Source organism: Loxodonta africana, chromosome 2 (assembly GCF_030014295.1).
Source record: "Loxodonta africana isolate mLoxAfr1 chromosome 2, mLoxAfr1.hap2, whole genome shotgun sequence".
NCBI lineage: Eukaryota > Metazoa > Chordata > Mammalia > Proboscidea > Elephantidae > Loxodonta > Loxodonta africana.
In genome coordinates, this window is record NC_087343.1 from 72,025,562 (window position 1) to 72,050,497 (window position 24,936).

Genomic DNA, 24,936 nt, shown 5'->3' on the forward strand with positions numbered 1-24,936 from the left:
AGAGCAAGTAGGAGTACGGAGTAAGGTGTATATAAACTTATATGTGACAGTCTGACTTGATTTGTAAACGTTCACTTGAAGCTCAATAAAAGTTAAAAAAAATCAAAATTAATATGAAATAATCCATGATGAACAACAGAATATCAACATTTACATTAAGACAGAATCAATGTTACTGATTTTTTCTTTTCCCTCAGGCTCCAACATGATTTGGCACAGCACTGCCATTACTTACTATTTTGATTACCTTGTTCATCATGGAATTTTTGCATTAATTTTTAGTTTTACAAACATTGCATTAAAGTATGATTAACTTTAATTACAGAGGTTTTGGAACCATTTACATTTTGTGCCAGAGCCTAGTGCCTCACTCACCTTACTTTAGTCCCGACCCTTAGGCCATGACCACAGACATCTGGGAAAACTCAGCTTCTGCGTCCAGTACTGCCTGCAAATTCCCTAAGACAAGCAGAGTGTTTACAGTGAAAGTTGATTGCTTTTCTTCACTGCTTGTTTCCTTGCCTTGCCTACGTTTCCTGGGACAAAGAGCTAAAGAGGAGTTGGTCTCCAAATTTCTACTCTGTTATTATGTCCCACAATTACACCCTGAGCCTAAGGGTTAATAATCCTGATTGGCTAGTAAAGTTGATCAAATTTTACCTTCACATTCAATCAGAATTTCTAAGTATAAATCACCACAGGGTTGCCATGCGTTAGAATTGATTCAGTGGAATCTGACAACAACAACAACAACCTAACATTGGTTCTAGAACTTAACCAAAGCCTTAGACGTGCAACAACACAAGTACAAGAGCTCCAATGTTCTTTGTGCAGCAGCACAGACTTCAGAAGCTGGACTCCTGCTTGAGTGTGACACTTCTGGTCTTAGGAAAACCCAAGTCATAGCATTGCCATTTCTCTGTCCTCTTCATCTATCTGTGTTTGATGGTCCTGTCCCTTGTTTGTCTTTGGTACAACCTTTGCTGACACCCCACCCTGAACAGAAACTCTTTCTCACGAAGCCAGCCTTATTGTGTAGCCGACAGCTAGAGTGCAGGGATGTTTTCTTCCACTTGTTTTCATTATAAACATGCTGTCTCAAATGCTTCCTGAGGTAAATAGGCATTTGAGGGACAGCCTGGGAAGCAAATCCCACTTATATTACTGATCCTGTGGGAAAGAGGCTTCTAAGGACCAGGCACCCACATGAGAAGGGCATTTTGAACCAGGACACGCAATATAAAAGGGAGGACACCACACAGACGGGAGTCTCCCTGGTTCTCAAATAAGTGCAGCGAATGTGGCAGAAACTCTAAATCTCTGTGCAGTGGGGATGTCTTTTTTTTTTAGTAGCTATTTGTACCCCAGGGAAATTGTAGAGATGTGGGGTCACCATGAGTTGGAATCGACTCCATGGCAAACAAAAACAAAAGATTAATAAGATACGTGGAGTCTATTTGATGGCAGGGTTCATTTCCCAGCCTTTTCTTTTAAATTCATTGTGTTGAGACTTTGTCTCCGACTAAGATTCTCCATGGCTCTGTTACTGAGAACCTAGAGCTGAGCACAATGCCTCATCAGTAGGTGAAAGACAGTGAGCAGGAGTGTTTTAACACTGCCAAATTGTGGGGATTGATGATCTCTCACAGAGGGTTGTCCCTGAGTGGAAGGAAGGTGACCTCCTGGTGTTTTACTCTCCTTGCCTTTCTCTGCCATGAATCCTCCCTCAACTTCCACCACCTTCCACGTGAGGAAATGAATTGTGTCTCTCACAGCCACGCCTGACCCCAGTCAGTTTGCCTGCTAGTGAGGCTCATTAGCAGCCCCTCACAAGTGTAAGGTGCACAGAAAAGTACAGCTAATCCCTGCCCAGCCCCATGAACCAGTCAGAAAATCTGGTCAGCAACACATGACAGTTTCTTCACTTAGGGCAATTTCATGAAACACCTTTATTTGCCTTCTCTGGAAAGCTTCAGCACTAGAAGTGCTGGTATTTCCATCTAAGAAGGTATTTAACTAAAAAAGTGAACAGAATGATCAACAAGAATAAAAATACTATGAGAAAGAAAATGCCTACAGCTGTAATCCCACAGGACAGCTTGACATCAGACAGCTTAACTCCCTTTAAAGGTGGGGGGTTTGCACACACAGTCTCCTCCAAGCCCTCAAGTTTGTGTATATTTTCTTTGAACCATGTTAAGAAACGAATGTTGGAGCAAGTGCAATCCAAGGGATTGTGACTTAAATTAATGGTGCTCTGCTGGGACAATATGGGGAGGACATAAGGTGAAACAATGTGAATGTTGTTGGCGGCCAGATTGAGATAGATCCCCTTAAGATGGCTAAGAGCAGCAATGCTATCTCCTGTCAGGTTATTGTGGCTTAGGTCTACAAGATGGATTTTTTCAAGGCTGTGGAATGCTTGCTGGTCTATGGAGAGGAGGTCACAGGAGGCTAAAATCAGAATCTCCAAGCTGCCCACTGTTTGAAGTAGGTTGGTCTTTGGGATGCTACCATCTTGAAAGCGATTTCCCCGTAAATTCAGATGCCGGAGATCCGGCAGACCTGCTAGAAGACGCTGATTGCTCGTATCAAGAAGGCAGTGAGAGAGATTGAGAACCTGCAAGAGATGGAGGTTTTGGAAAGGACTTTGTGGAACATTAACGTGCAAGTGAGTGAATGCCAAATCCAGGACTTCAAGCTGGGGACTTTCTTTAAACGCCTGACTTTGGAGTCCAAGGGGCTCATTGTAGCTCAGGTTTAGGCACTGCAAGTGAGGCAGGTTTTTGAGCTGCAGATTGCAGCAGTCGGAAGCCTCTATGTCATTGTGGCTTAAATCAAGCTTCTGAAGATTTTCTAGTCTTTCCAGACAGCCAGCACCAAGGTCAAGTTTCTTCATGTTGCCTTTGATGTAGAGGTGCGTAAGAGAAGGGAAACTGGCAGCGTTGATTTGACACAATTGGTCAAAATTATTTACATTGAGAACTAATTTCTTTAGTGAGTTCATACCCTTAATCCCTGAGGGTAACGCTTTCAAGTGAGTTGCCGTCAGATCCAATTCCTGGAGTTGGGTGAAGCACTGAAAGGTGGTGGATGAAAAGTCAGAGAAATGGTGTTTCTGTAGGTTGATGCTCTCAACAGACATTTCACAAAGTCCCTGAAGCATGGCTGAACTAATGTCTTGGTCCTCATAGTCCTCAAATGTTCCAAGCCAGAGAGATTGAATAGTAGAATTCTGCAGGCCTTTTAATATAACAGATACGTCAAAGGTCCCTCCGAAGTTCAAATTTTGGAAGATTTTTGAATGGAAAGCGCCAGACTCAATACCTTTAATGTCGTTGCCATTGAGGTTAAGGCTGAGGTTGGTCGCCGGCTTTAGAGAGTCTATGTCTTTTCTAGTGAGGTAGTGTATAGCATTATTCTGAAAATCCAGGATTTTCAGATTCTGTGTTGGGAAATTTGTTGGAAGCTTAATGGAGGTAATATGATTGCTTCCAAGGTGCAAGCTTTCCAAGTTTTCCAGATTGTGCACTGGGATAAACTCGAGATCCGATATTCCTGTTTGGGTTAAGAAGAGATGCTTCAGAGACTTGGGCCCATTAAGTGATGTTTCCGCCATGAATATCAGGGGATTTCCGGTCAATACAATTGTGCTCAACTGATGATGGCTTTGAAAAGTGTCTTCATGTAACCAGTTAATCTGACACCTTAAAAAGATAATCAAATTTAACAATAATGGATTAGAAAAAAACAAAAAGCTGTCATAATGACATATGCTAAAGAGCCAGTTTGTGTACAGTAAAAACAGTTCACATTATTATTCAAAGTCAAACATAAAAAAAAAAACAAAAAACAACTCTCTTTATTACCCATAGATAGCCCTTTAAATTACTAAGGAAGAGCTTCAGTTTGGAACACTCTGATTTGAAATGATTTTCAGATATTTTACCTCTTTAAGGTAAATTCTTAGAGATTTGTGTTTGTAATGTAAGGAACAATTAGTGGTTTGTAGGTAAAATTAAAAAATTTACTATCTTAAACAATATATATCATATGCAATACATAATATATGCTATATGATCTGTAAAATAGACTATGTAAGTCTGTGATATCCTGGGCAAGTCACAACTTTCTTCATCTATAATGTATATAGATGTATAGATGTATCAGTTTTTTCATCTATAATGTATAGAAATAATAGCTACTTTGAGGACTATTTTGAGTCAAATGACAGAATATGTGTAAAAATGCTCTATAGAAATGTGGAACACTAGAAGCTTAGAGAAACCCATCCTGGTATTGCACAGCTAAAAATACTGTTATATACATGATGTATATAAATGCTTAGCTCTCCTGAGTCTGGTTAGGGAATTCCTTAGAAATTCATTGTGAAAATTTGAATCCATAGAAGCAAGTGTGCCCTGGAACCAGCCCTTGTCTGGGAATATCTGCCTATTCCTGGTAGTCCAGAGTGCAGGTTTTAATGAGTGACATGCAGCAGGGGCAGGAGAAAAAGCTTAGGTCCCAAGAAGGATAGGAAATCCTATCAAAAACCTCTGGAAACTTCCAGGAACCTCAAAAGGGACACCTTCTGTGGGTGAACTTAAAAAAAGAGAAGAAAAAGAGAACTCACACAGTGAGACCTTCAGGATACATGTTTGTCTTGGCCTTGGCTCTGGGTGGAGCAAACAATAAATTCTCCTCTGATGATACCTAACCATAGTGTTCCATTCATGAGGATTGTGAACTGAATTTATTAATGGTGCTGCCAACTTCCCAAAAGAAACCCAAGTTGAAATTTTAAAGAAGTCCCAGGATGGTAGTGACTTCAGTAACTGGCAGAAGCAAATACAAATCTTTTCTGGAATAATGTATGTAATGGCTTTTTATTAGGAAATCTTTTGAACATAAGTGTAGAGATAATAGCACAAAGAGCTTTCATATATCTATCACCCAGATAGGATAAATATCAAGATTTTTCCATATCTGCTTCATCTATTTCCACCTTTCTCTCTTGAATTATTTTAAATCAAGTCCCTGTTATTTCAGGATGCAGCTCCAAAAATATGAGTCTGTATTTCATAGCCACAGTACCATTATCACACATAAACTATTAATAATTCATTGGTATTATCTAACTCCAGAAAGCATTTTAAACAAAAATTTCTGCAGATAAAGTTCCAAAAAAGAAATGGGCTCAAAGTAAAAATTCACTAAAAGCATAAGGGAAACCCATTAGCTAGAGCCAACAGGAAAACAAACCTACAGAATCAGACTCACAAAGGCAGCAGATACCGGAATTATTAGATACATCTGATACATAATACCAGAATATATTTAAAATATGCTTAATATTTTTCAATGAATAATAAGAATCAAAGTATGATGAGGTAGAAAAAGTCAAAACTGACTAGATTTGTAAAAAAAAAATCAATAAAACTATGCAAATGAAAAAAATAATAATTAGAAGTTAGAAAGCCAATCAATTAATAGTTTATACCGTAGATTAGACACAGTTGAAGATGATGTTAATGAACTAGAAGTAGATAGAAGGTGACTTTTATCCCTGGTTGCTTTTAAAATTTTCTCTTTATCTTTGGTTTTGGCAAGTTTGCCTTGGTGATTTTCTTTTTGGATCAGTCCTGTATGGGGTTCGATGAGCATCTTGGATAGATATTCTTTTGTCTTTCACGATGCCAGGGAAGTTTTCTGCCAACAGATCTTCAACTATTCTCTCTGTATTTTCTGTTATCCCTCCCTGTTCTGGAACTCCAATCACAGGCAAGTTATTTTTCTTGATAGAGTCCCACATGATTCTTAGGGTTTCTTCAATTTCTTTAATTCTTTTATCTGATTTTTCTTCAACTATAGGCAGTTGCCTTATCCTCCAACTCCCCCACTCTGCATTCCAATTGCTTGATTCTGCTCCTCTGATTTCCTGTTGAGTTGTCTAATTCTGTAATTTTACTGTTAATCTTTTGGATTTCTGAATGCTGTCTCTCTATGGATTCTTGCAGCTTATTCATTTTTCCACTATGTTCTTGAATAATCTTTTAGATTTCTTCAACTGCCTTATCAGTGTGTTCCTTGGCTTTTTCTGTAGATTGCCTTATTTCATTTCTGAGGTCATCCCTGATGTCTTGAAGCATTCTGTATATTAGTTTTTTATATTCCGCATCTGGCAATTCCAGGGTTGTATCTTCATTTGGGAAAGATTTTGATTTTTTAATTTGGGGAATTGTAGAAGCAATCATGATCTGCTTCTTTATGTGATTTGATATTGACTGCTGTCTCTGAGCCATCTATAAGATATTGTAATGACTTATTTTATATTTGCTCACTGAGTCTTATCTTCTTGTTTTTTTTCAATATACCCAGATGGGCTACCAGACTGCGCTGTCTTGATTGTTGTAGCCTTTGAATCACTTATGTCCTATTACCAGCTGGTTTGAGCTGTAACCAGATATATAAGCCTAAGAGTCCATTCACTATTCTTGAAGAGACTCAGCTTAGGTGTTCTGATTTTGGGTCACCAAGTGTGTGGTGTAGACTGTCACCTATTAACTTAGAGGAGTAGTGGTGATAGTTGTGTGCACCAGATTCTAGTAGCAGCAGGGGGGTCACACTCCAAGGAGGGCACGATGCTGACAGCCTTCCCCCATGTGCCAGTGAGGTAGGTGTGTCTCTATTCCTAGAGCACTTTGGTGGGTGGGCTCTGCAGCTGTACCTTAGGCACCCAATGCTTGCACCTCTAAAGACTGGTAGGCATCACTATCCTCTGACCCCTTTAGCAGGGAGCTAGGTGGTTTGGGTGGAGCTTCAGCCCTCAGTTCCCTGCTGTGGATCAGTGAGGGCTCTGTTTAACAGGTAGAGAGGTATCAGACCTCAAAAACTTGTCTTTCCACTGCTCTGTTAAAACAATTACAGTCAGAACTCTATCAGAATTGCCTTTGCATTATAATAGCCACCTTGCTCCCTGTAGGGATGAAAGCCAAAGACTGTGGATCTCGTATGCTTGGCTGGAGCTGGTTCTGTATTTTTATTCCAGTTTAGGGAAGTCAGAGAGAGGTTTTTCCCTCCTGGGTTGTTAGTTGCTGCTTCTCTCAGGCCAGGAGAATGGGTTAGAAAAAAAAAAAAAAAACAGCAGAGCACTTCACTCCCTGGCCCAGGAAATTCCAATGCTAATGGGGCCGCCTGGGGCAGGGAGGGGAGGGATCAGATAGATAGGAGAGAGTAGTGCGAGGCAATACAGTCAGTTACTTATCTTGCTTGGTGATGACTGTTTTATCTGAGATTCCCGAGGGGCTTGTAGCCTGTGTGAGCTGGCTGGGTCGAGATTGTCCTTGAGAGTCAGGCCTGCATTCCGTGCTTACACGGTCTCAGAAGCCATGGTCAGCTCCTCCGCTCCTGGTCCAAAGCCCAGCACCAAAGTTTTCTGGCTGGGATACTGCACTCCAGGCTCCAAAACCAGTTGCTGCTTCCTGGTGATTTTTCCTCCTGTCAGCTGTGACGTTGTGCAGCCTGCCTGGGCTGGCTGAGTTTCCCCCAAGGTTACTTCAGGTGGTTAGGGGCTAGGGCTGCATCCTGTGCTTGCGCTATCTCAGGAAGCCGTGCTCAGCTCCTCTGTGCTTAGTCCAAAGCCCAGTGCCAAGGTTTTCTGACTGGGACGCTGGCTCCAGGCTCTGAAAACAGTCACTGCTTCCCTGTGGTTGCTCGTTCTCTTGTCAGCCACATCAGTGTGCAGCCTGCTTGTGCTGGCTGAGTCTCTACCAAGGTTACCCAAGGGGGTTAGGGCTGTGTCCCGTGCTTGCCCCATTTCAGTAAGCCGCAATCAGCCCCGCCTCTCTGGCACCAGGGAACCCCAAGGGATCAAGGTTGTGGTGCAGGATGACAATTCCAGAAGTGGTTGCTGCTTCAGGGCACAGCTTTTCACTCCCCTGTCACTCAGGTCAACTCTTTAGTTCTGTGTTTGATGGTCTGGGTTTGTAGATTGTCATGTATGTGATGGATTCACTTATTTTTCAGAGTCTTTGTTGCAAGAGCATCTACCTAGTCAGCCATCTTGGTCCCCAACTCTAGAAGTAGATAGAAGGAAATTGCCTAAACTATAACCCCAAAATCTAAGGAGATGGAAAATATGCAAGCAGTATTAAGAGATTTGAAGGATAGATGAGACGAATCAGTGTAAATCTAATCAGAGATCCAGTAGGAGATCAAAGAGTGAATGGGGGCAAGCCAACACTCATACAGATGGTGGCTGACTATTTCTGAATTGGTGAAAGACACTAATCTCATATTCGAAAGCCCAACAGTCCACACATAGATACATCATTATGAAATTGTAAAATACCAAAGAAAAGATTTTAAAAACATCCAGAGAGAAAAGACAGATTATCTACATATGGATAATGATTAGATAGATAGGTGACTACTCAACAGCAAGAAGGGAAGACTGTGGAATGACAGTGTTAGAGGGGTGAGAAAAATGACCGTCAACCTAGCAGTGCATATCAGATAACACTATCTTTCAAGAAGCAGAGTGAAATAAAGACATTTTTGAAAAACAAGAGCAGAGGGAATTTACTACTAGCAGACCCTCACTGAAGGATTGCTCCTGAGAGGAATGTCTGAAAATCAAGGTAGAAGAATGAGCAAAGACAATAGAAAATATGTTGGAAAGGCTAAAGAAACAATTACTGATTAAAGTAATAAAAAACAAGGTCTAATTTGTGACCAGATAAAAGACAAGGAGGGGAATAGAGGAGAAGGATTTTAGAAAGTAAGAGGTCATATTTTTTTTACATCTTGAAAATAAAAGAAGAGGTAACTCTGGAATCCCGAAGCTAGAAAAGCAACCTGGCCTACTAAGCAATCCTTAAAAATGCAGTAAAACTCATTTCACCTAAAAATAAGGAACAGAAAAGGAGTGGAAAAGAAAATTTCCTTGGGGTATAATGTGTAGGTATTTGTCTCTATCTCAAAGGGCAAGTGTTCTCTCAATTGTTTGTTTCTAAGCACCAAAAGATTGGCAATAACCAGAAATACCCATCAATGTAAGACATAGCTTTTTCAATGGCTGTGATCTAAGTACCTGTATGTGGGTCTAGATTGGGGAGATGGCCTGGGGTCATTCGGTTTACTCTGGACTGGGAGTCAGGAAAGCAGATCCCTAGTTCTCTTGCTCCGTAAACTCAAACAAGTTTACAAAACCTCCTTGAACCTCATTTAACTTCAAGGTGGACGATAGTATTTACCATGCTTACCTTAAGAGGTGGTTATAAAGATGAAATAGCACTCTGCCTATGAATATTTTCCTGCTGTGAAGTAGCTTAAGTTGAAAGACCAAAGTAGACGAAATAGAATTGCTGCAAGGAGTTCAGATATCACCTACATATAGGGCCCTTCCCCCGCTTCCACATACATTCCCATAAGACGCCCATCCCTTTCATTTTCTTTCCTTATTTTCTTATAGTACTTCTATCCTTTGGTTTTCAAACACTGCTTCGGCATCTGAAATACTGATATCTGCCACCGAAGTCAAATAACGGGACTCTTTTCCCCATATATAAAAAAAAAATATATATGGGGGAAAAAAAGGAGATTTTATGTGTGTGTGTGTTTCTTGTAAATTTTTCTTTAAATATCCTCGCCCAATAATGGTCAACTATGCGGAAATGTAGGACAACATGGTATCCGATTTAGCTATTGTAGTTTTTGCTTTCAGTATTCCTTAAAACTTCTTGAATTGCATTGCTGCCACAACTAGTTTGAGAATCATACACTTTCCTCCCCATTGATTGTTGTTTCTTTAAATTATATTTTACCTGCATAAGAATACTTCACGGGAGAGAGTAACACACAGAGAAAGCAGATTGTACCTGTGCCCTGAAAGAAGGTCCTGAAAACAGTTTGAATGCAGGGTATGTTATTTCTTATGTAAAAATCAAGAGAGCACAAGAAACTTAGATACATACCTGGTTAAATCCAAAAAGGTAAGATTAATGAGTCTGCTGAAGGTTGTATTTTGAATTGTAGGCAAGAAATTAAAACTGAATTCCAAAACTTCTGTTGTGTTTGGTAGGGTGTCAGGAATTTCTCTAAGACCTAAATATTCACAGTTATACACTTTGTTGGCTTCTTTCTGATGAAAAACAATGTAAAGTAATATTAGGCTTAATCATTTGATTGATTATCTAGCAAAATTACATATGTGTTGACCCATTGAGCAGCAATACCACTTCCAGGAATCCTTATTAAAAACACACTTGAAAAACATAGAACGACATGTACACAAAGTTATTTGAAAAACGCATCTTTTGTAATAGCAAAAGATTGGCAATAACCAGAATACCTATCAACATAGGACTGTAAACCTGTAACCTGTTGCCATTGAGTCCATAATATATCCACAAAATGGAATCTTCTACAGCTGAAAAAGGAATGAGCAAGATCTCCATACACTGATAATGACTGATATTCAGGATATATTGTTAGGGGCAGAAAAAAGAAAGGTGCAGAATAGGGTATATGGTGTGTATAGTATATAACAACCAAACGAGTTACTACCAAGTTGATCCTGACCCACGGCGACGCCATGTATTTCCGAGTAGAACTGTGCTCCATCAGGCTTTCAAAGACTGTGATCTTCCGGGAGTAGATCACCACGCCTTTCTTCCAAGGTGCCTCTGGGTGGATTTGAACCACCAACCTTTCAGTTAGTAGCCAAATGTTTAACCATTTGTGCCATCCAGTGACAGCATATAGTGTATAGTACATATAAATGTCTGATTCCAAACCTGGAGGAGGAAATATGTAAGCTATACCAGAAAAATCTATGGAGGGATGATGGTATAATATCAAAAGGATACGTAAATCAGTTTGATGAGGCTCCTGCTGGCCGAAGATGAGATGATTTAAGCATCAAAAAACATCAGTGAGAGACAGTTTACAATACACTGACTATAGAAAAATCCAAGCTTCACCATGATGTACAAATACATGCACATACAAAGGAGAGAGAGGGAGACACGGAACTCATTGTAAATTATTAGAAGTTGTTAGGGTTTAATCATTACTCTAAAAATGATGATTCCGGAGAAAGAATTAAGCATTTGTTTTTGCCTTTCTGGTGAGAACTTTTTTTACCCCAGCATAATCAAATAGCTGTAGGGAACAAAGAAAAGTTCTTCCAAACAGAAGCTCTCTAGCTAATAAATATAGAAGGGAAATTATACCCATACCTGTTGCCTTCGAGTCGATTCTGACTCATAGCGACCCCATAGGACAGAGTAAAATTGTCCCATAGAGTTTCCAAGGAGCGGCTGGTGGATTGGAACTGCTGATCCTTTGGTTAGCAGCCGAGTTCTTAACCACTGTGCCACCAGGGCTCCAAAGGGAAATTAGAAGTAGTAAAATCATCACGAAATAGCTGATTCAGGCAGTTATCATCAATGGTTGATAAAACCATACGATGAAAACTTCAGAAGAATTTTATAATGGAGGGATCATTATAAACCTACTAATTACCTAAAGCTACTAATGAACCCTAGCATGATCAAAATGAGACAATCAGATATTATATATATTCTGATGTGGTATAATACAAAGTAAGCAGTACTACTATAAGGTCTTCTTGTCAAAAGAGAAAATTAAGCCTGAATCCACTTAAGCCTTTAAGTCTAATTTTCAATTGACAAGTTATGAGGGGGATTTAAGTGAAACAACCCACCTGTCTGTTTGTTGTTCTGTGGTGGCTTGTGTGTTGCTATGATGCTAGAAGCTATGCTGCTATTTCAAATAGCAGCAGGGTCACCAGTGGTGGACAGGTTTCAGTGGAGCTTCCAGACCGAGAAAGACTGGAGAGAAAGGTCTGGAAATTTACTTCTGAAAGTTAGCCAGTGAAAATCCTATGGATCACAACAGAATATTGTTCAGTATAGTGCTGGAAGATGAGCCTTGCAGGTTGGTACCAAAACCTGTTGCTGTTGAGTTGATTTTGACTCATAGTGACCCTATAGGACAGAGAAGAACTGCCCCATAGGGTTTCCAAGGAGTGGCTGGTGGATTCAAACTGCTGACCTTTTGGTTAGTAGCCGGGCTGTTAACTACCATGCCACTAGGGCTTTATACGCAGTGGCAGCAACAATGGACTCCGGCGTTGCAACAATCTTGAAGATGGTGTAGGACTGGACAACGTTTTGTTCTGTTGTACATGGGTTTGCTCTGAACTGAAGCTCACTCAACAACTAGCAACAAGTTAAATACCATAAAGTAGCAATCACCCAAATCTAGAATGCAGTACATTCTTTGGAACAACCGACTTGTGTTCACAACATGTGAATGACAGAGAGAATGAGAGAGGACGCTGCTCATGTTAAAAGAGACAAAGATACAAAAGCTACGTAAGAGACATAATCAACCAATAGAGTAGCCCATGTTTAGAACCTAATTCAAACAAAGGAGTTGTGAAAAGACATGTTATAGACTTTCACGGAGCTTTGAATAAGGACATGATATTAGATGATATTAAGGAATTACGAGTGTGAAGAATGATACTGGTCTCACAGTTATGTAAGAGCAACGGTCTTATTTTATGAGATGTATGTTGAAGTATTTAAAATAAAATGAAACAATGTTTGGGATTTCTTTTAAAATATTCTGGCAAAAATGGAGTGAGGAGTAGGTAGATGAAATTATTATGGCAAAATATTGATGGTTGTTGAGTACTGAGTGATAGATACATGGAGATTCTTTGTACTAACAGCTTTTGTATATGATTAGAAATTTTCTCAATAAAATGCTTTTAAAAACTAGCAGTGTGTCACAGACCTTAGGCCACAAGGTATTGTGATCTTGAAGCATGAATTAATTAATTTGGCATCTCAGGATCAACAGGATGCTGATACTAGACCTTAGGTGTTCCATCATTGCCCTACACGTAAGTACACAGAACTTCCTCATCCTGTGCCCTAAGACAGTCAATGTTTAAATATAGTCAGCTGTTTAGATGTCTGCCAATCACTGCTTATTAGATGCCCAATTACTCAAGCTAGAAGTCTTGGACTAAATAGACAAAAATAGCAAAGTGTTGTTTAGAAGCCTATAGAAATGTGAGGTCATAATTTATCTGGATATGCTTTGGGATGAAGGGTAGTGAGGCAGCTAAGAAGGTCTGATGGGGGTATATTTTGCATGGGGATACTCCTAGAGAAAATATACTTGGAGATACAAGACAAAGGACATCCCAGGACCATGCACGATCTTTCAGACAGAAGCAGTGACTCTGAGTACAGCAGTATCTGTCACTCATATTATCGTCTTCTAACAGACAGTACATGTTGGATTCATGCAGAATTCAATTAAAAGAGAAAGGCTGCAGTTGATGAATTAATAAAACCCAAAAGCTCTTTTGCTGAACTCTCCATGGGGTGTTGGGAGTGTGGGGTGGCATCAATGGATTCATTGGCACATGAACTGGCAGCTTTGGAATCGATAGTAGACTGTGATGCCATGAGATTTAATTGGAGTTCCACTAAAGTAATGATGCCCTGGCTCCTGGTGGTCTCATCAGCAAGCATCCTCATGGGAGCCAGATCAGTAAAAGAGAGCACGGGTCATGAAGACCAAATGACCCAGGTTTGCGGAAGTGTACAGCTATTAGAATACACTGGCCAGAGAACCATTTCATCCCTCTGTGGGCCAGAGGAAACACAGGTGGTGTACCGGTTAAGAGCTACAGCTGCTAACCAGAAGGCTGGCTGTTTGAATCCGCCAGGCACTCCTTGGAAACCGTATGGGGCAGTTCTACTCTGTCCTATGGGGTTGCTATGAGTCGGAATCAACTCGATGGCAATGGGTTTGGGTTTTTTTGGTGGACCAGGGTGGAATTTCCCTTGAAGTGGGCAAATGTTCTACTGTCAGTCACTCTGGGAAGAGATGATATTAAATAACCATGACCCATGAGTATCTGTCTCAGGGCTTCTAAACCTGCACCATGGGCAGACTGATTTGAATGGTAATCCCCAAACAGGGAGTAAACTCCACTTACTTTGTAAAGGCTCTGTTTTTCTAGATGCCTTTGAAATATCAGTACACATATATTTTCTGAGTAATCACTAATGATTTAGATTTGGGGCAAGAAGCTACTGAGGGAAAGATAATGTTTAGAAAATTGCTGCCTGTCTTGAATAATAGTTTGCTTATTGTAGTGTATGGTATAAACTGGATTTTTTTTAAAGCTGTTACATCATTTGATACAAGTTTGCTTGTTTTAAAATACAGTTTTCCTGGATTTATTCTCATGTGTACTGCTTTTAAGCATTTTTACGGCATATTTTATTGCAGTTTGACAAAGTTTTTGATGTACATAATGAGAATTTATAAAATCTCTCTTTTCCTTTTGTTTTCGTTGCTTCTCTTCTACTTTGCCTTCACTTCTCCTCCCTTCTCTGATCTCCTTCCTTTTGCTTCTCTCCTTCCTTTCTGCTTTCCTTCCCTCCTTCTCCTTTCTTTTCAGTAGTTATTTCCTCTCCTGCTTGTAAAGTTTCTCCCGCTGGCTCTATGTGAGTTTATTCAAACCTTCCAGACTCATCTTTCCCTGACCACGCAGTGTCTTACTAGAGGTGACATTGAGACTGCCCAGCTCTGAGAAAGACGTGCCCCCCCTCCCCCCGCAAAGTCCAGGTTAGCAGCCTTCCCCTGACTGCAGCGCAAACCGGCCTGCTCAGCTGGAGACAGAAGCCTGCACACGTCCTCCGCTCTCAAGTGCGATGCTTTCACCATTTTAATTGCTTTTTGCTTTACTCTTTCCAATTTCTGCTTACCGGTGCACTTTTTTTGTAGCATGTTCATCTATAGGAAATCTCCGGCTTTCATCTACATTGTGGCAATATTATAACTGTCACTGATGAAAATGCCATATTTGTATTTCCCTGTAATTCATTCTCCATTTTATAGACCCAAAGTCCTCCAGGCACTGCCGCAAATCCACATAATGTCCTTGAAACGCACACTTTAGATTCGAAACTTAGGTTTAGCTGACCGGTGGGGGGAAAAAAGTCTGTTGCCAAACACCTCCCTGGTGCCCATGAATATGGACGACCCACCCAGGATATGCACGCGCAGCTGCTGCCCCAGTAGTTGCTAAGATTGGTATTAATTTGAAGGAAACAGTTTTTTTTTTTTCTCTATTGGCGTAACTATGAGTCAAAATCGACTCGACGGCAGTGGGTTTTTGGGACTGGCGTAACTGATGTCCCACCCACTTGGAGAAAAGGGACTTTCCTCAATTAGTCTTGCCCTGTTCTGGCCCTACAGCACAAGGCCCACACTGGCAATTCCTTCTTTCTCCTGAATATATAAGCGCCCATGAAACCGAAATTATTCTGTGCCTCAGCCTCGGGTGTGCTTCACTAAGCGTTTTACTGCGCTAATGTGATTCGGCAAGTTGAGGACTGAGGAGGAGCTCCAGCCAGTGTGGAGGGAGCTCTTAGAAAATGGAAAGGTAGGTAAATGAAATTCTTCCGATTCGACCCAGTGAAGAAATGAGAACCGATTGATAACTCTACCAAGGAGTATCAAGAAGCCAACCTCAAGCCTGTGCCATAGCATTAAGTAATCTCCAGTTAGGTGGAAACTGCGATTAAATCTCTGCCCTTGATTCCTAGGACAAAGAGGAAAATGACAAGAAATGAGGCTGATATGGGAATTTTAAAACCAAACACATTTAAGAGAATGTGGTGGGCCGAACACACATGTGGTTCCCTCTAGTGTGGTGTTCACAATCACAACCTTGTACAATTAAAGTTGTCATTAGGGATGATGCTATTGAAGCACCCCGTGATCTGGAGTCATCTAGGAAGCACTAAATGGTTTTTAATGTATTTTATTTTTTAAGGCAGGAAATACACACACATACACACTCATTATTATTCTCCTTTTTGTTGTTGTTGAGAGTAAATTCACCTGAAAACAAACTAACAAACAGAAAAAAACAATTACCATCGAGGTGCTTCCAACTCATGGTGACCCTATGTATTTCAGAGTAGAACGGCACTCCATAGGGTTTTCACATAGGGTTTTCAATGGTGTGATCTTTCAGAAGTAGATTGCAAGTAGATTCAAGGCACCTCTGGGTGGATTTAAACTACTAAATTTTCAGTCAGTAGCTGAGCACTTAACCATTTGTGCTACCCAGGCCTCTTTTACCCTTAAATACCTTAGCTTATAACTCCTGAGATAAAAAAAGGATATTCTCTTATACAACCACAGTGCCATTATTAAATTCATAATATTTAATACAATATGATTATCAAACATACAGTCTGTATTGAAATTTTGCCAATTGTCCCAATTACAATTTGCCCTTTATAGTAACTTTTGTTTTTCCAACCCAGAGTCCCACAGGGCGTTTAGCTGCCATGTCTCTTTAGTCTCCTTTAATTTGAGACAGTGTTTCAGCGTTTCATTATCTCTACAACACTGATTTTTTTTTTTTTTAAAGAGTACAAGTTCATATTTAGTAGGATATCCCTCACTTTGGGTTTATATGTTTCTTCATGATTTGCCTCAATTTATACATTTTTGGTGAAAATACTGTATCAGTGAGGTTCTATCTTTCTTGCTCTTGCAATTCATATCAAAACTTTCTGAGAGCAAGTTTTGATAGCAGAGCACAGGGTTCTGGGACAACAGAATGATGATGCAATAAAGAGTAAAAGGGCAGGATGCAAAAACAGGATACTAGAAATCCTGGTGGCACAGTAGTTAAAAGCTACAAAAGGTTGGCAGTTCAAATTCACCAGGCACTCCTCAGAAACCCTATGGGGCAGTTCTACTCTGTCCTGTAGGGTAGCTACGAGTTGGAATTTAATCAATGGCAAGGAGTTTTTTATTGGAGCCACCCAAGAGCACAGCCATTGCCATTTTGCCTAGGGCGAGGCCAGCTTCAGGACCATGGGCTTCTGTTGCTACTCTAGGCAAACAGGCACCCCTCACTATTGTGGCCCCTGTGGTTTCTATGAGCTCATATAACCATATCCTGTAAACTCATCCTTCTCTTTTTAGATCTTAGTATATGGTCACTTCCCCGTTTCTTTCTCACTCCTTTTCTGTTGTGGCTGGCTACCAGCAGGCAGGACCATTCTTGGTGTGAACTCTCTCATCTGACAGGGTTGTGACAAGGTCACATGGTACTCATGACTACTGCCCCGTGGCCACCTCCATTCCAGGTCAGGGGGCATTCGCTGAGGATGTGTCACGGACTGGGACCTGTGCCAGCCAGCTTGTCTGCAGCTCCATCTTAGTGCAGGCTCTTTACATAGCGCAGGGCTCCCCTGTGCTACATCTGTATTTGCAATCTCTTTCCCCTCCAGATACTCATTTGCATTTTTTCAATCAGGATCTTATTTTGCTGCTTTCTGCTGCATCTCTAACTCCTTGCTATCCCACTGTATTTTTTCTCCTTGCAAGTGTTGGAATCATTTTCTAATTTAGACCCCTTTGCATTTCACTCAAGTGCTGATTGCTACCTTTTCGGATATCTCATCTGCACTTGGCATAGGCCACAGCCAGCTCTGTTGTGCATGAGGAATCTGAGGCACTGAGCCCCACACTTCCCTCGTTAATCATTCATCTGTCCCAGAGATAGCAATTTGACTGAGCTAAACTTCAGAGTAACAATTGCTGTTGTTGTTAGCTGTTGTTGAATGGGCTGCATTCATAGCTAGAACCGAATACTGCCTGGTCCTGCGCCATCCCCACGATTCGTTGCCTCCACTGACAGATGGGTGGTGGCTAGACATGTGGTGCATTGGCCGGGAATGAGCCCAAGTCTCCCACATGGAAGGTGAGAATTCTACCACTGAACCAATGTCATGGATTGAATTGTGTCCCCCCAAAATATCTGTCAACTTGACTAGGTCATCATTCCCAGTATAGTGTGATTGTCTACCGTTTTGTCATCTGATGTGATTTCTCAATGTGCTGTGTAAATCCTATCACTATGATGTTAATGAAATAGATTATAGGCAGCTATATTAATGAGATCAACAAGATTAGACAATGTTTTAAGCCAATCTCTTTTGAGATATAAAAGAAGCAAGCAGAGAGACTGGGGGGCCTCACACCACCAAAAAAGAAGCACCAGGAGCGTAGCGCGTCCGTTGGACCCAGGATCCCTGCACTGAGAAGCTTCTCCACCGGGGGAGATTAATAACAAGGACCTTCCTCCAGAGCCAACAGAGAGAAAAAAGGCTTCTCCTGGAGCTGACTCTCTGAATTCAGACTTCTAGCCTACTAGGCTGTGAGAGAATAGATTTATCTTTATTAAAGCCATCTGCTTATGGTATTTCTGTTATAGCAGCATGAGATAACCAAGAGAACTGCCAGTGCCCCTCAGAGTAACAATTTCTCTCTGGAAACAAACAAAACTAACAAGCAGGCACAGGTTAATATTTTGTTGTTAATCAGACATCCTCCAGGGAAAGGGCACTCCGATGACATGCGATTCATTTTCTGTTTGTCTTTAGAGTCAGACTACTCGGGTGGATTCAAATCCCAGCTCTCAACCACCTAGCTGTATTCTCTGAGTCTCCCTTTTCCCCAGCTACAAATGTAGGATGATAATGCCTGCCTTGCAGGTCCATTGTAAAGATTAATGAAATAGTGTGTGTCAAGCACTCAACACAGGAGTTAGTATTTAGCTGGATCACTCCAGTGCCATATCTTTATCTAAAGCTACTGAGAAACCCTTGTGCTCACATATCTAAGGCATATCTTGGCTTGCCTTGAACTTGGAGTTCCTCTCATAAAAGAGCTCAGCCAAATTTCCCAGCCCTGTTGCTATGAGTCAGAATCGACTCGATGGCACTGGGTTGTTACTAGGACTGAGGGACTCTCTCCTGCCTGGTTTTGAGTTGGAAGGGGAAAGGATGGCCAAGATGAGCCCATCTAAAATGGGGAGACATGTGCACACTTCCAGTGTCACCAGAATCCGTCACAGAACACTGAACAATAGCTACCATGGTAATTTTTTCTGCAAATGGCTTTGCAGCCTCAAAAAAAGTGGTCATGGGTAGAATTTTATTATCTATGATATGTATGCCATACATATGTATACATGTACACATACACACACATATATAGAGACAGAGAAAGAGAGAGCAAGAAAGGAAAGCACATGGGGTATTTAGCAATGGAAGAATCTGTGTGGAATGTTTATAGATGTAAATTTTAATATTCTTAGAGCTTGTCTCTAGGTTTGAAATTTTGAAAGAAAAAGTGTTATTAAAAATTAATCTTGATGCCTACCTCACATCATATGAGAAAACCAATTCCAGATGAATTATAGATCTAAAAAATATGGACCTATACTTCTTAGAAGAAGTACAACCAGAATGCTCCTTAGAAGCAAGGATGGCGAGACTGGGTCTTACATACTTTGGACAAGTTGTCAGGAGGGATCAGTCCCTGGAGAAGGACATCATGCTTGGGAGAGTACAGGGTCAGCGGAAAAGAGGAAGACCCTCAACGACGTGGATTGACATGGTGGCTGCAACAATGAGCTCAAGCATAACAACTATTTTAAGGATGGCGCAGGACCGGGCAGTGTTTCGTTCTGTTGTGCATAGGGTCGCTATGAGTCGGAACCAACTCGACGGCACCTAACAACAACAACATACATAGAAAAGGGGCCCTGGTGGCACAGTGGTTAAGTGTTTGGCTGCTAACCAAAAGTCCATGGTTTAAATCTATTCGCCACTCCTTGGGAAACCTATAGGGCAGTTTTACTCTGTTCTAGTGACCCTATATAAAAAAAATATTTAAAAATTTTTGTTTTTTTTATATAGGGTCACTATGAGTTGGAATAGCCTCAACGACAATAGGTTTGGTTTTTGGTTTTACACATAGAAATAAATACAAAATAGTAAAGGTTCTAGAAGAAAACTTAGGATAATATCTTTATGATCTTGGGGTAGGCAAAGATTTTTCAAAGAGGACAGAAATGCATTAACAATAAGTGAAAATAATAAATTGGTCTGTGTGAAATTAAGAGCTTTTCTTCATTAAGAAATGCCATTAGGAGAGCAAAAAGACAAGCCATAGAGTTGGAGAAAATATTTGGGATTTTATAAAGTACTTGTAACCACAAGACATAGAGAACCCCCTACAAATCAATTAAAAAAGAGACAATCCAAGAGAAAATGCTCAAAAGACTTGAACAGGCATCTCACACACACACAAAAAGGATAAACAAATGGCCAACAAAAGCATGAAAATGGTATTTCATTGGGGTTTAATTTTTATTTTCCTGGCGAATATCTAAATTGAATTCATTTTTGTGTCTAATATTTTAGAAAGAAACAATATCACATGTTAGTGAGGCTGCAGAGAAGTTGTAACTCTCATATATTGCTAATAAGTGTTAATTCACACCAACATTTTGGAAAACTCTGGCAATATCTGTTAAAGTTAAATATATGTATACTTTATAACCAAATAAATTCATTCCTAGATATACATTTAATAAAGATTTATACATTTGTTCACCAAAAACCTGGATAAGAATGTCCAAAGTAACCGCATTCATAATAGCCCCCAAATTGGAAATAATGTAAATGTGCACTACAGTAGAGTGGATAAATAAACACAGCAGAATACCATTCATCAATAAAAATGAACAAATAATTGCCACCTAAAACTTCATAGAGAAATCTCACAAATTTAATGCTGAGTGCAAGAAGCCAGGCACAAAAGAGTACACACTGTATGTTTCCGTGTATATGAAGTTCAACCACAAGCAAAGCCAATTTATGGTGATAGAAGTTAGAGAAGTAGATGCCTTTGGGTGAAGGGTAGTGACTGGGAGGGAGCTTCTGAGGTGCTGAAGCATTCTGTTCTATCTGGTTAGATAGATGTGTTCATTTGGTGAAAATGCATTGAACTGCACACTTAGGATTTGTGAACGTTTCTGTACATATGTTTTACTTCAGTAAAGGATTTTATGAATTCAAGGCAAAGCAAAACCAGAGACCAAAAACAAAACTTTGTTTTCAGGGTAGAACCTAATTAGCTAATGTTGGTCATATGAGCATATATTCAGCATGTGGTTAATTATGCATAAGCCAGAGGGGAAGAACAAAAGAGGAAAGGAAAGTGAGAAGCAAGCCATAGGGTTGTAGAAAATATTTGCAATCTAATAACTCGCAAAACTGGCATAAATTGTACTTGAAAAGGGCCAAACACTTAAATCAAAGGCACAAGTTTCCCCTCCCCACCACTCTCCTTCTCTTCCGCCTTGCCTGCAGCCTAGGAGTTCCTGAAAGTCAGGTGCAGGGCCTCCTTCAACTTTCTATCTCCTCCCTCACTCCCTATTATTCACATAGTAAGGGCTCAATAAGTAACCTTAGAATCCTGCTGCCAAGAATTCACACATGACAGTAGAGGCAAAAGAAAGTAGAGATGCAATGTTCATTGAACAGGACACAAGGCCATTTAAAACTAGAGCCCTTGATGCAGGCAGGAAGTCATATTGGAAGGTTTCAGTCTCACCTGACTTACCCAAAGAAGAAATTTCTCACAGCAGCAGAGGGTCAGGCCTAGATATCCTGTGACCCTCCACACTTCTCCTGTGACCTGGATAGCACTGAAGGTCCCAGAACAGGCAGCAAAAGAGCTATCTTCTCCCTGCCTCTTTTCCCTCCCCTCTGCCAAAACAGGAGCCATTTGCAAAAAAAAAAAAAAAACCCAAACTAGCAACTCTGTGGTCTGATAATCTTGGTGGGAAGCTGGACTGGTTCAGTATTGCCACTGGCTTTCTAAAATCTCCCAGCAATGCTGGCCCTTCCTGGGGACTCCCTTATGGGCTTCAGAAGGATTTGTACTCATGTGGAGATTTGAGAGTTGAACTGGCAAGCTTGAGAGGGAGACATTTAAAATGGCCCACAGGAACCTGAGCTGGAATTTGATGGTAATATCACATCTGGGGATATTCGCATGAGGTTCATTGAGCATAAATTGCACTGATCATTGAGGGGATGGTCTCCCACTTCTAGTCCCTTATTAATCTGTCTACATGTCTTGGTGAAATCGCCATACCAACTTGACTGATGAGGTGACAGCCTTACTGTTCCCCTTTCCAGTCTCATTTTCCCTGAGCATTGTATCTTTTCTTGGACTGAGCACATTCCAATTCTGTCCTAATACAAGACTAACAAGGTTCATTTTTGCTTCTAGGCCTTATTCCAGTGTTGGCTTTGATTCTTGCTCTTCTTTGGCAGGTCTTCATCTTGTTCTCCCTTCCGACCATCCTGACTGAGATGCCAGGAGCTGCCTCAGTGCCATTCCACATTCTGCTGCCTTCTCAGTTGGGGCTACTGCTGGCTCTTAGCCTTCTTTCAGCCACAAGCCAATAAAGCAGCCTGCCAAGCCACCAAGATCAATGGTTCTTCCTGTCCAAAGCCCTTGTCAGAGACAGGCCATGTGAGGCAGGACATTTGCCTGGGTCAGATACAGTGGGAGAGAGGTTGAAGTATTTTAGAAGACAGGAAGAGATAAAGGCCCTTCTCCATTCTCTCTCTCATTACCTCTTCCAAGAACTTCCCACAGGTCGATAAATATTGTCATGACCCAAAACAGAAGGTATAATTTGGCTCTTTTCTCAGATTTTACTTTCGTGGGTTAGTAAAACAGATGGAGGGTTGTCCATCTCAAGAAGAAAGCCAGACTCATTGAGAGTGATCTTTTAAATGCTCTAAAACCAGGCACAGGTCTTTCTTTACTAATCCCCACCCTGAGAGCCAAGAAACTGAAGGATTTTTTTGAGGCAGGGTCCATGTACTAGGAATATGGACAAACCAAACCCAAAAACCAAACCCACTGCCATTGAGTCGATTCTGACTCATAGTGACCCTATAGGACAGAGTAGAACTGCCCCATAGAGTTTCCAAGGAGCACCTGGCAGATTTGAACTGCTTGACCTCTTGGTTAGCAGCCGTAGCTCTTAACCACTATGCCACCAGGGTTTCCTCCGGACAAACAGCCCCCCCCATAATAGGATGCAGGTTCGAGGCTCAGCTCTTTGCGTGGAGACCCTATTGGTCTCATTGTCCCAACTGGGGTTATTTTGGGGGAATTACTGAGGAAGAGGAAAACTCTAACTTCTCCCTACCAAGATTTTACCAGACCATCCCCTGGCTGAGCTCTTGGGCTCATTTCCTACAATAAATAAAAACACATTCCATTTCTCCTTTTAAAGACATAGGCTATTAGAATGCCAAGGCTCAGATAAGACTGTGTGCTGAATCTCAAAATTGGCAGTCAGTTTAATCTGAATAAAGACAAAGACTTTGGACTCACCTCAGCGCACATCTGATCTGAGGAGGTGATGACTTTACAGCCAGCAGAAAACAGCACTGCCAAAAGCAAGCAGCTGACGTTAGGAGCCATCATGGGGCCAATACAAACCCAGCTTGATGGGCTTGTCTAATGCCTTGAGCTGAGAAATCAATCAAGCTGGGACAGCCCCAGCAATTTGGCAGCCAGAGAGGGCACAGAAGGGTGATCTCAGAACAAGAAATGCTGTTGACCGTTAAGCATTCAGTGGCTCTGTGCTGCAAAAAAGGGGAACTCCCCTTTGCATACTGCACATCCTTGCCAAAAATAACTGAGGACCCAGCCCCAGAGTGGCCTAGTACATTTCCTGGTAAAAAAGAATTGGTTGTGCAGCCCTCTTGAGCTGGTCACATGGACTCTCAATGTGATGGTTTCTATTGACTTCAGGCCAGCTTCCAGTGCCTGGCCAACTCCAGCAGTTTCTGGTCCTTTTCCATGAGAGAGACTGTAGAAGCAGAAAGCTGTACCAAATTTGGTTGTTGTCCCAGGTGAGTGACTAGGACAGGTACAGGAGCATGCAGGAAAGGCAGAGCACTCTGTGGGGACAGATGGAATAATGGAACCCAGCAGTAGCACCTACTGGTTTAGGGAGCTGGAGCAGGAGTGAACAGGGTCAGTTGTTCCCTAGAAAGGGAGTGTATTTGCTCCTTGCTCCTCAGCCACTTCGCCTATCCCCACTTCTTGCCTTAGTACAACCGATTGCCATCTAGCCGATTCCAACACATAGCGACCCAGCAGGACAGAGTAGGGTTTCCAAGGCTATAATCTTTATGGAAGCAGACTGCCATGTATTTCTTCTGTGAAGCAACTGGTGGGTTCAAACCATTGCCTGTTCGATTAGCAGCGGGGAGCTTAACCAGGGCCTTAGTACAGGAGGAGAGTAAGTCCATCTTACATCTAGGTGATTCAGGCGTACTAAAACTTGTTCCCTCTTAACTTGGTCCAGGGAAGTGGGAGACACTGTTAGAAGAAGAATAGCCTGGCTAGGAGGGAACAGAGCTAAGGATGCCCACCCTGGCCTTATTTCTTCTTAGATAGAACTTTGAAGCAGGATTGCAGTTATCCACATTAAGATGTGGCAGAGATTAATGAAAATCAAAGCTCAAGTTTAAGTATTCTTCACTGGGTTGAATTTAGCTACCTCAGACATAATCTGTTCTCAGCCTTCCAATATACAGGAGATACTTGGTGTTACTATTCTCCCGTTCCATTTCTAAGAGCCCACTTCCTATTGTCAGAGTTCACAATGACTTGAGATACTACTGGTACTACTACCACCAATAATTATAATGGAGCCCTGGTGGTGTAGTGGTTAAGAGCTCAGCTGCTAACTGAAAAGGTCTGCAGTTCTAATCTACCAGTCACTCCTTGGAAAGCCTATGGTTAAGTGCTACAGCTGCTGATGAAAACATTGGCAGCTCAAATCTACTAGGCGATCCTTGAGAACTCTATGGGGCAGTTCTACTCTGTCCTATAGGGTCGCTATGAATTGGAATCGACTCGACAGCTATAGGTTTGGTTTTAATAATTATAGTAGTTACTGTT

The 24,936-nt window shown here is 41.2% G+C and overlaps 1 protein-coding gene across 1 annotated transcript; it reads right to left on the reverse strand.

Annotated features, from left to right (window-relative positions):
- Positions 1–1,211: 1,211 nt before the first annotated feature.
- On the reverse strand, positions 1,212–23,623 carry CD180 (CD180 molecule). Its single transcript, XM_003407938.3, has 3 exons — positions 23,356–23,623; positions 9,975–10,141; positions 1,212–3,707 (listed from the first exon to the last, which is right to left on the reverse strand). The coding sequence occupies exons 1-3, from the start codon at positions 23,446–23,448 to the stop codon at positions 1,979–1,981; spliced, it is 1,989 nt and encodes a 662-aa protein (XP_003407986.2). The 5' UTR covers positions 23,449–23,623; the 3' UTR covers positions 1,212–1,978.
- Positions 23,624–24,936: the final 1,313 nt, after the last annotated feature.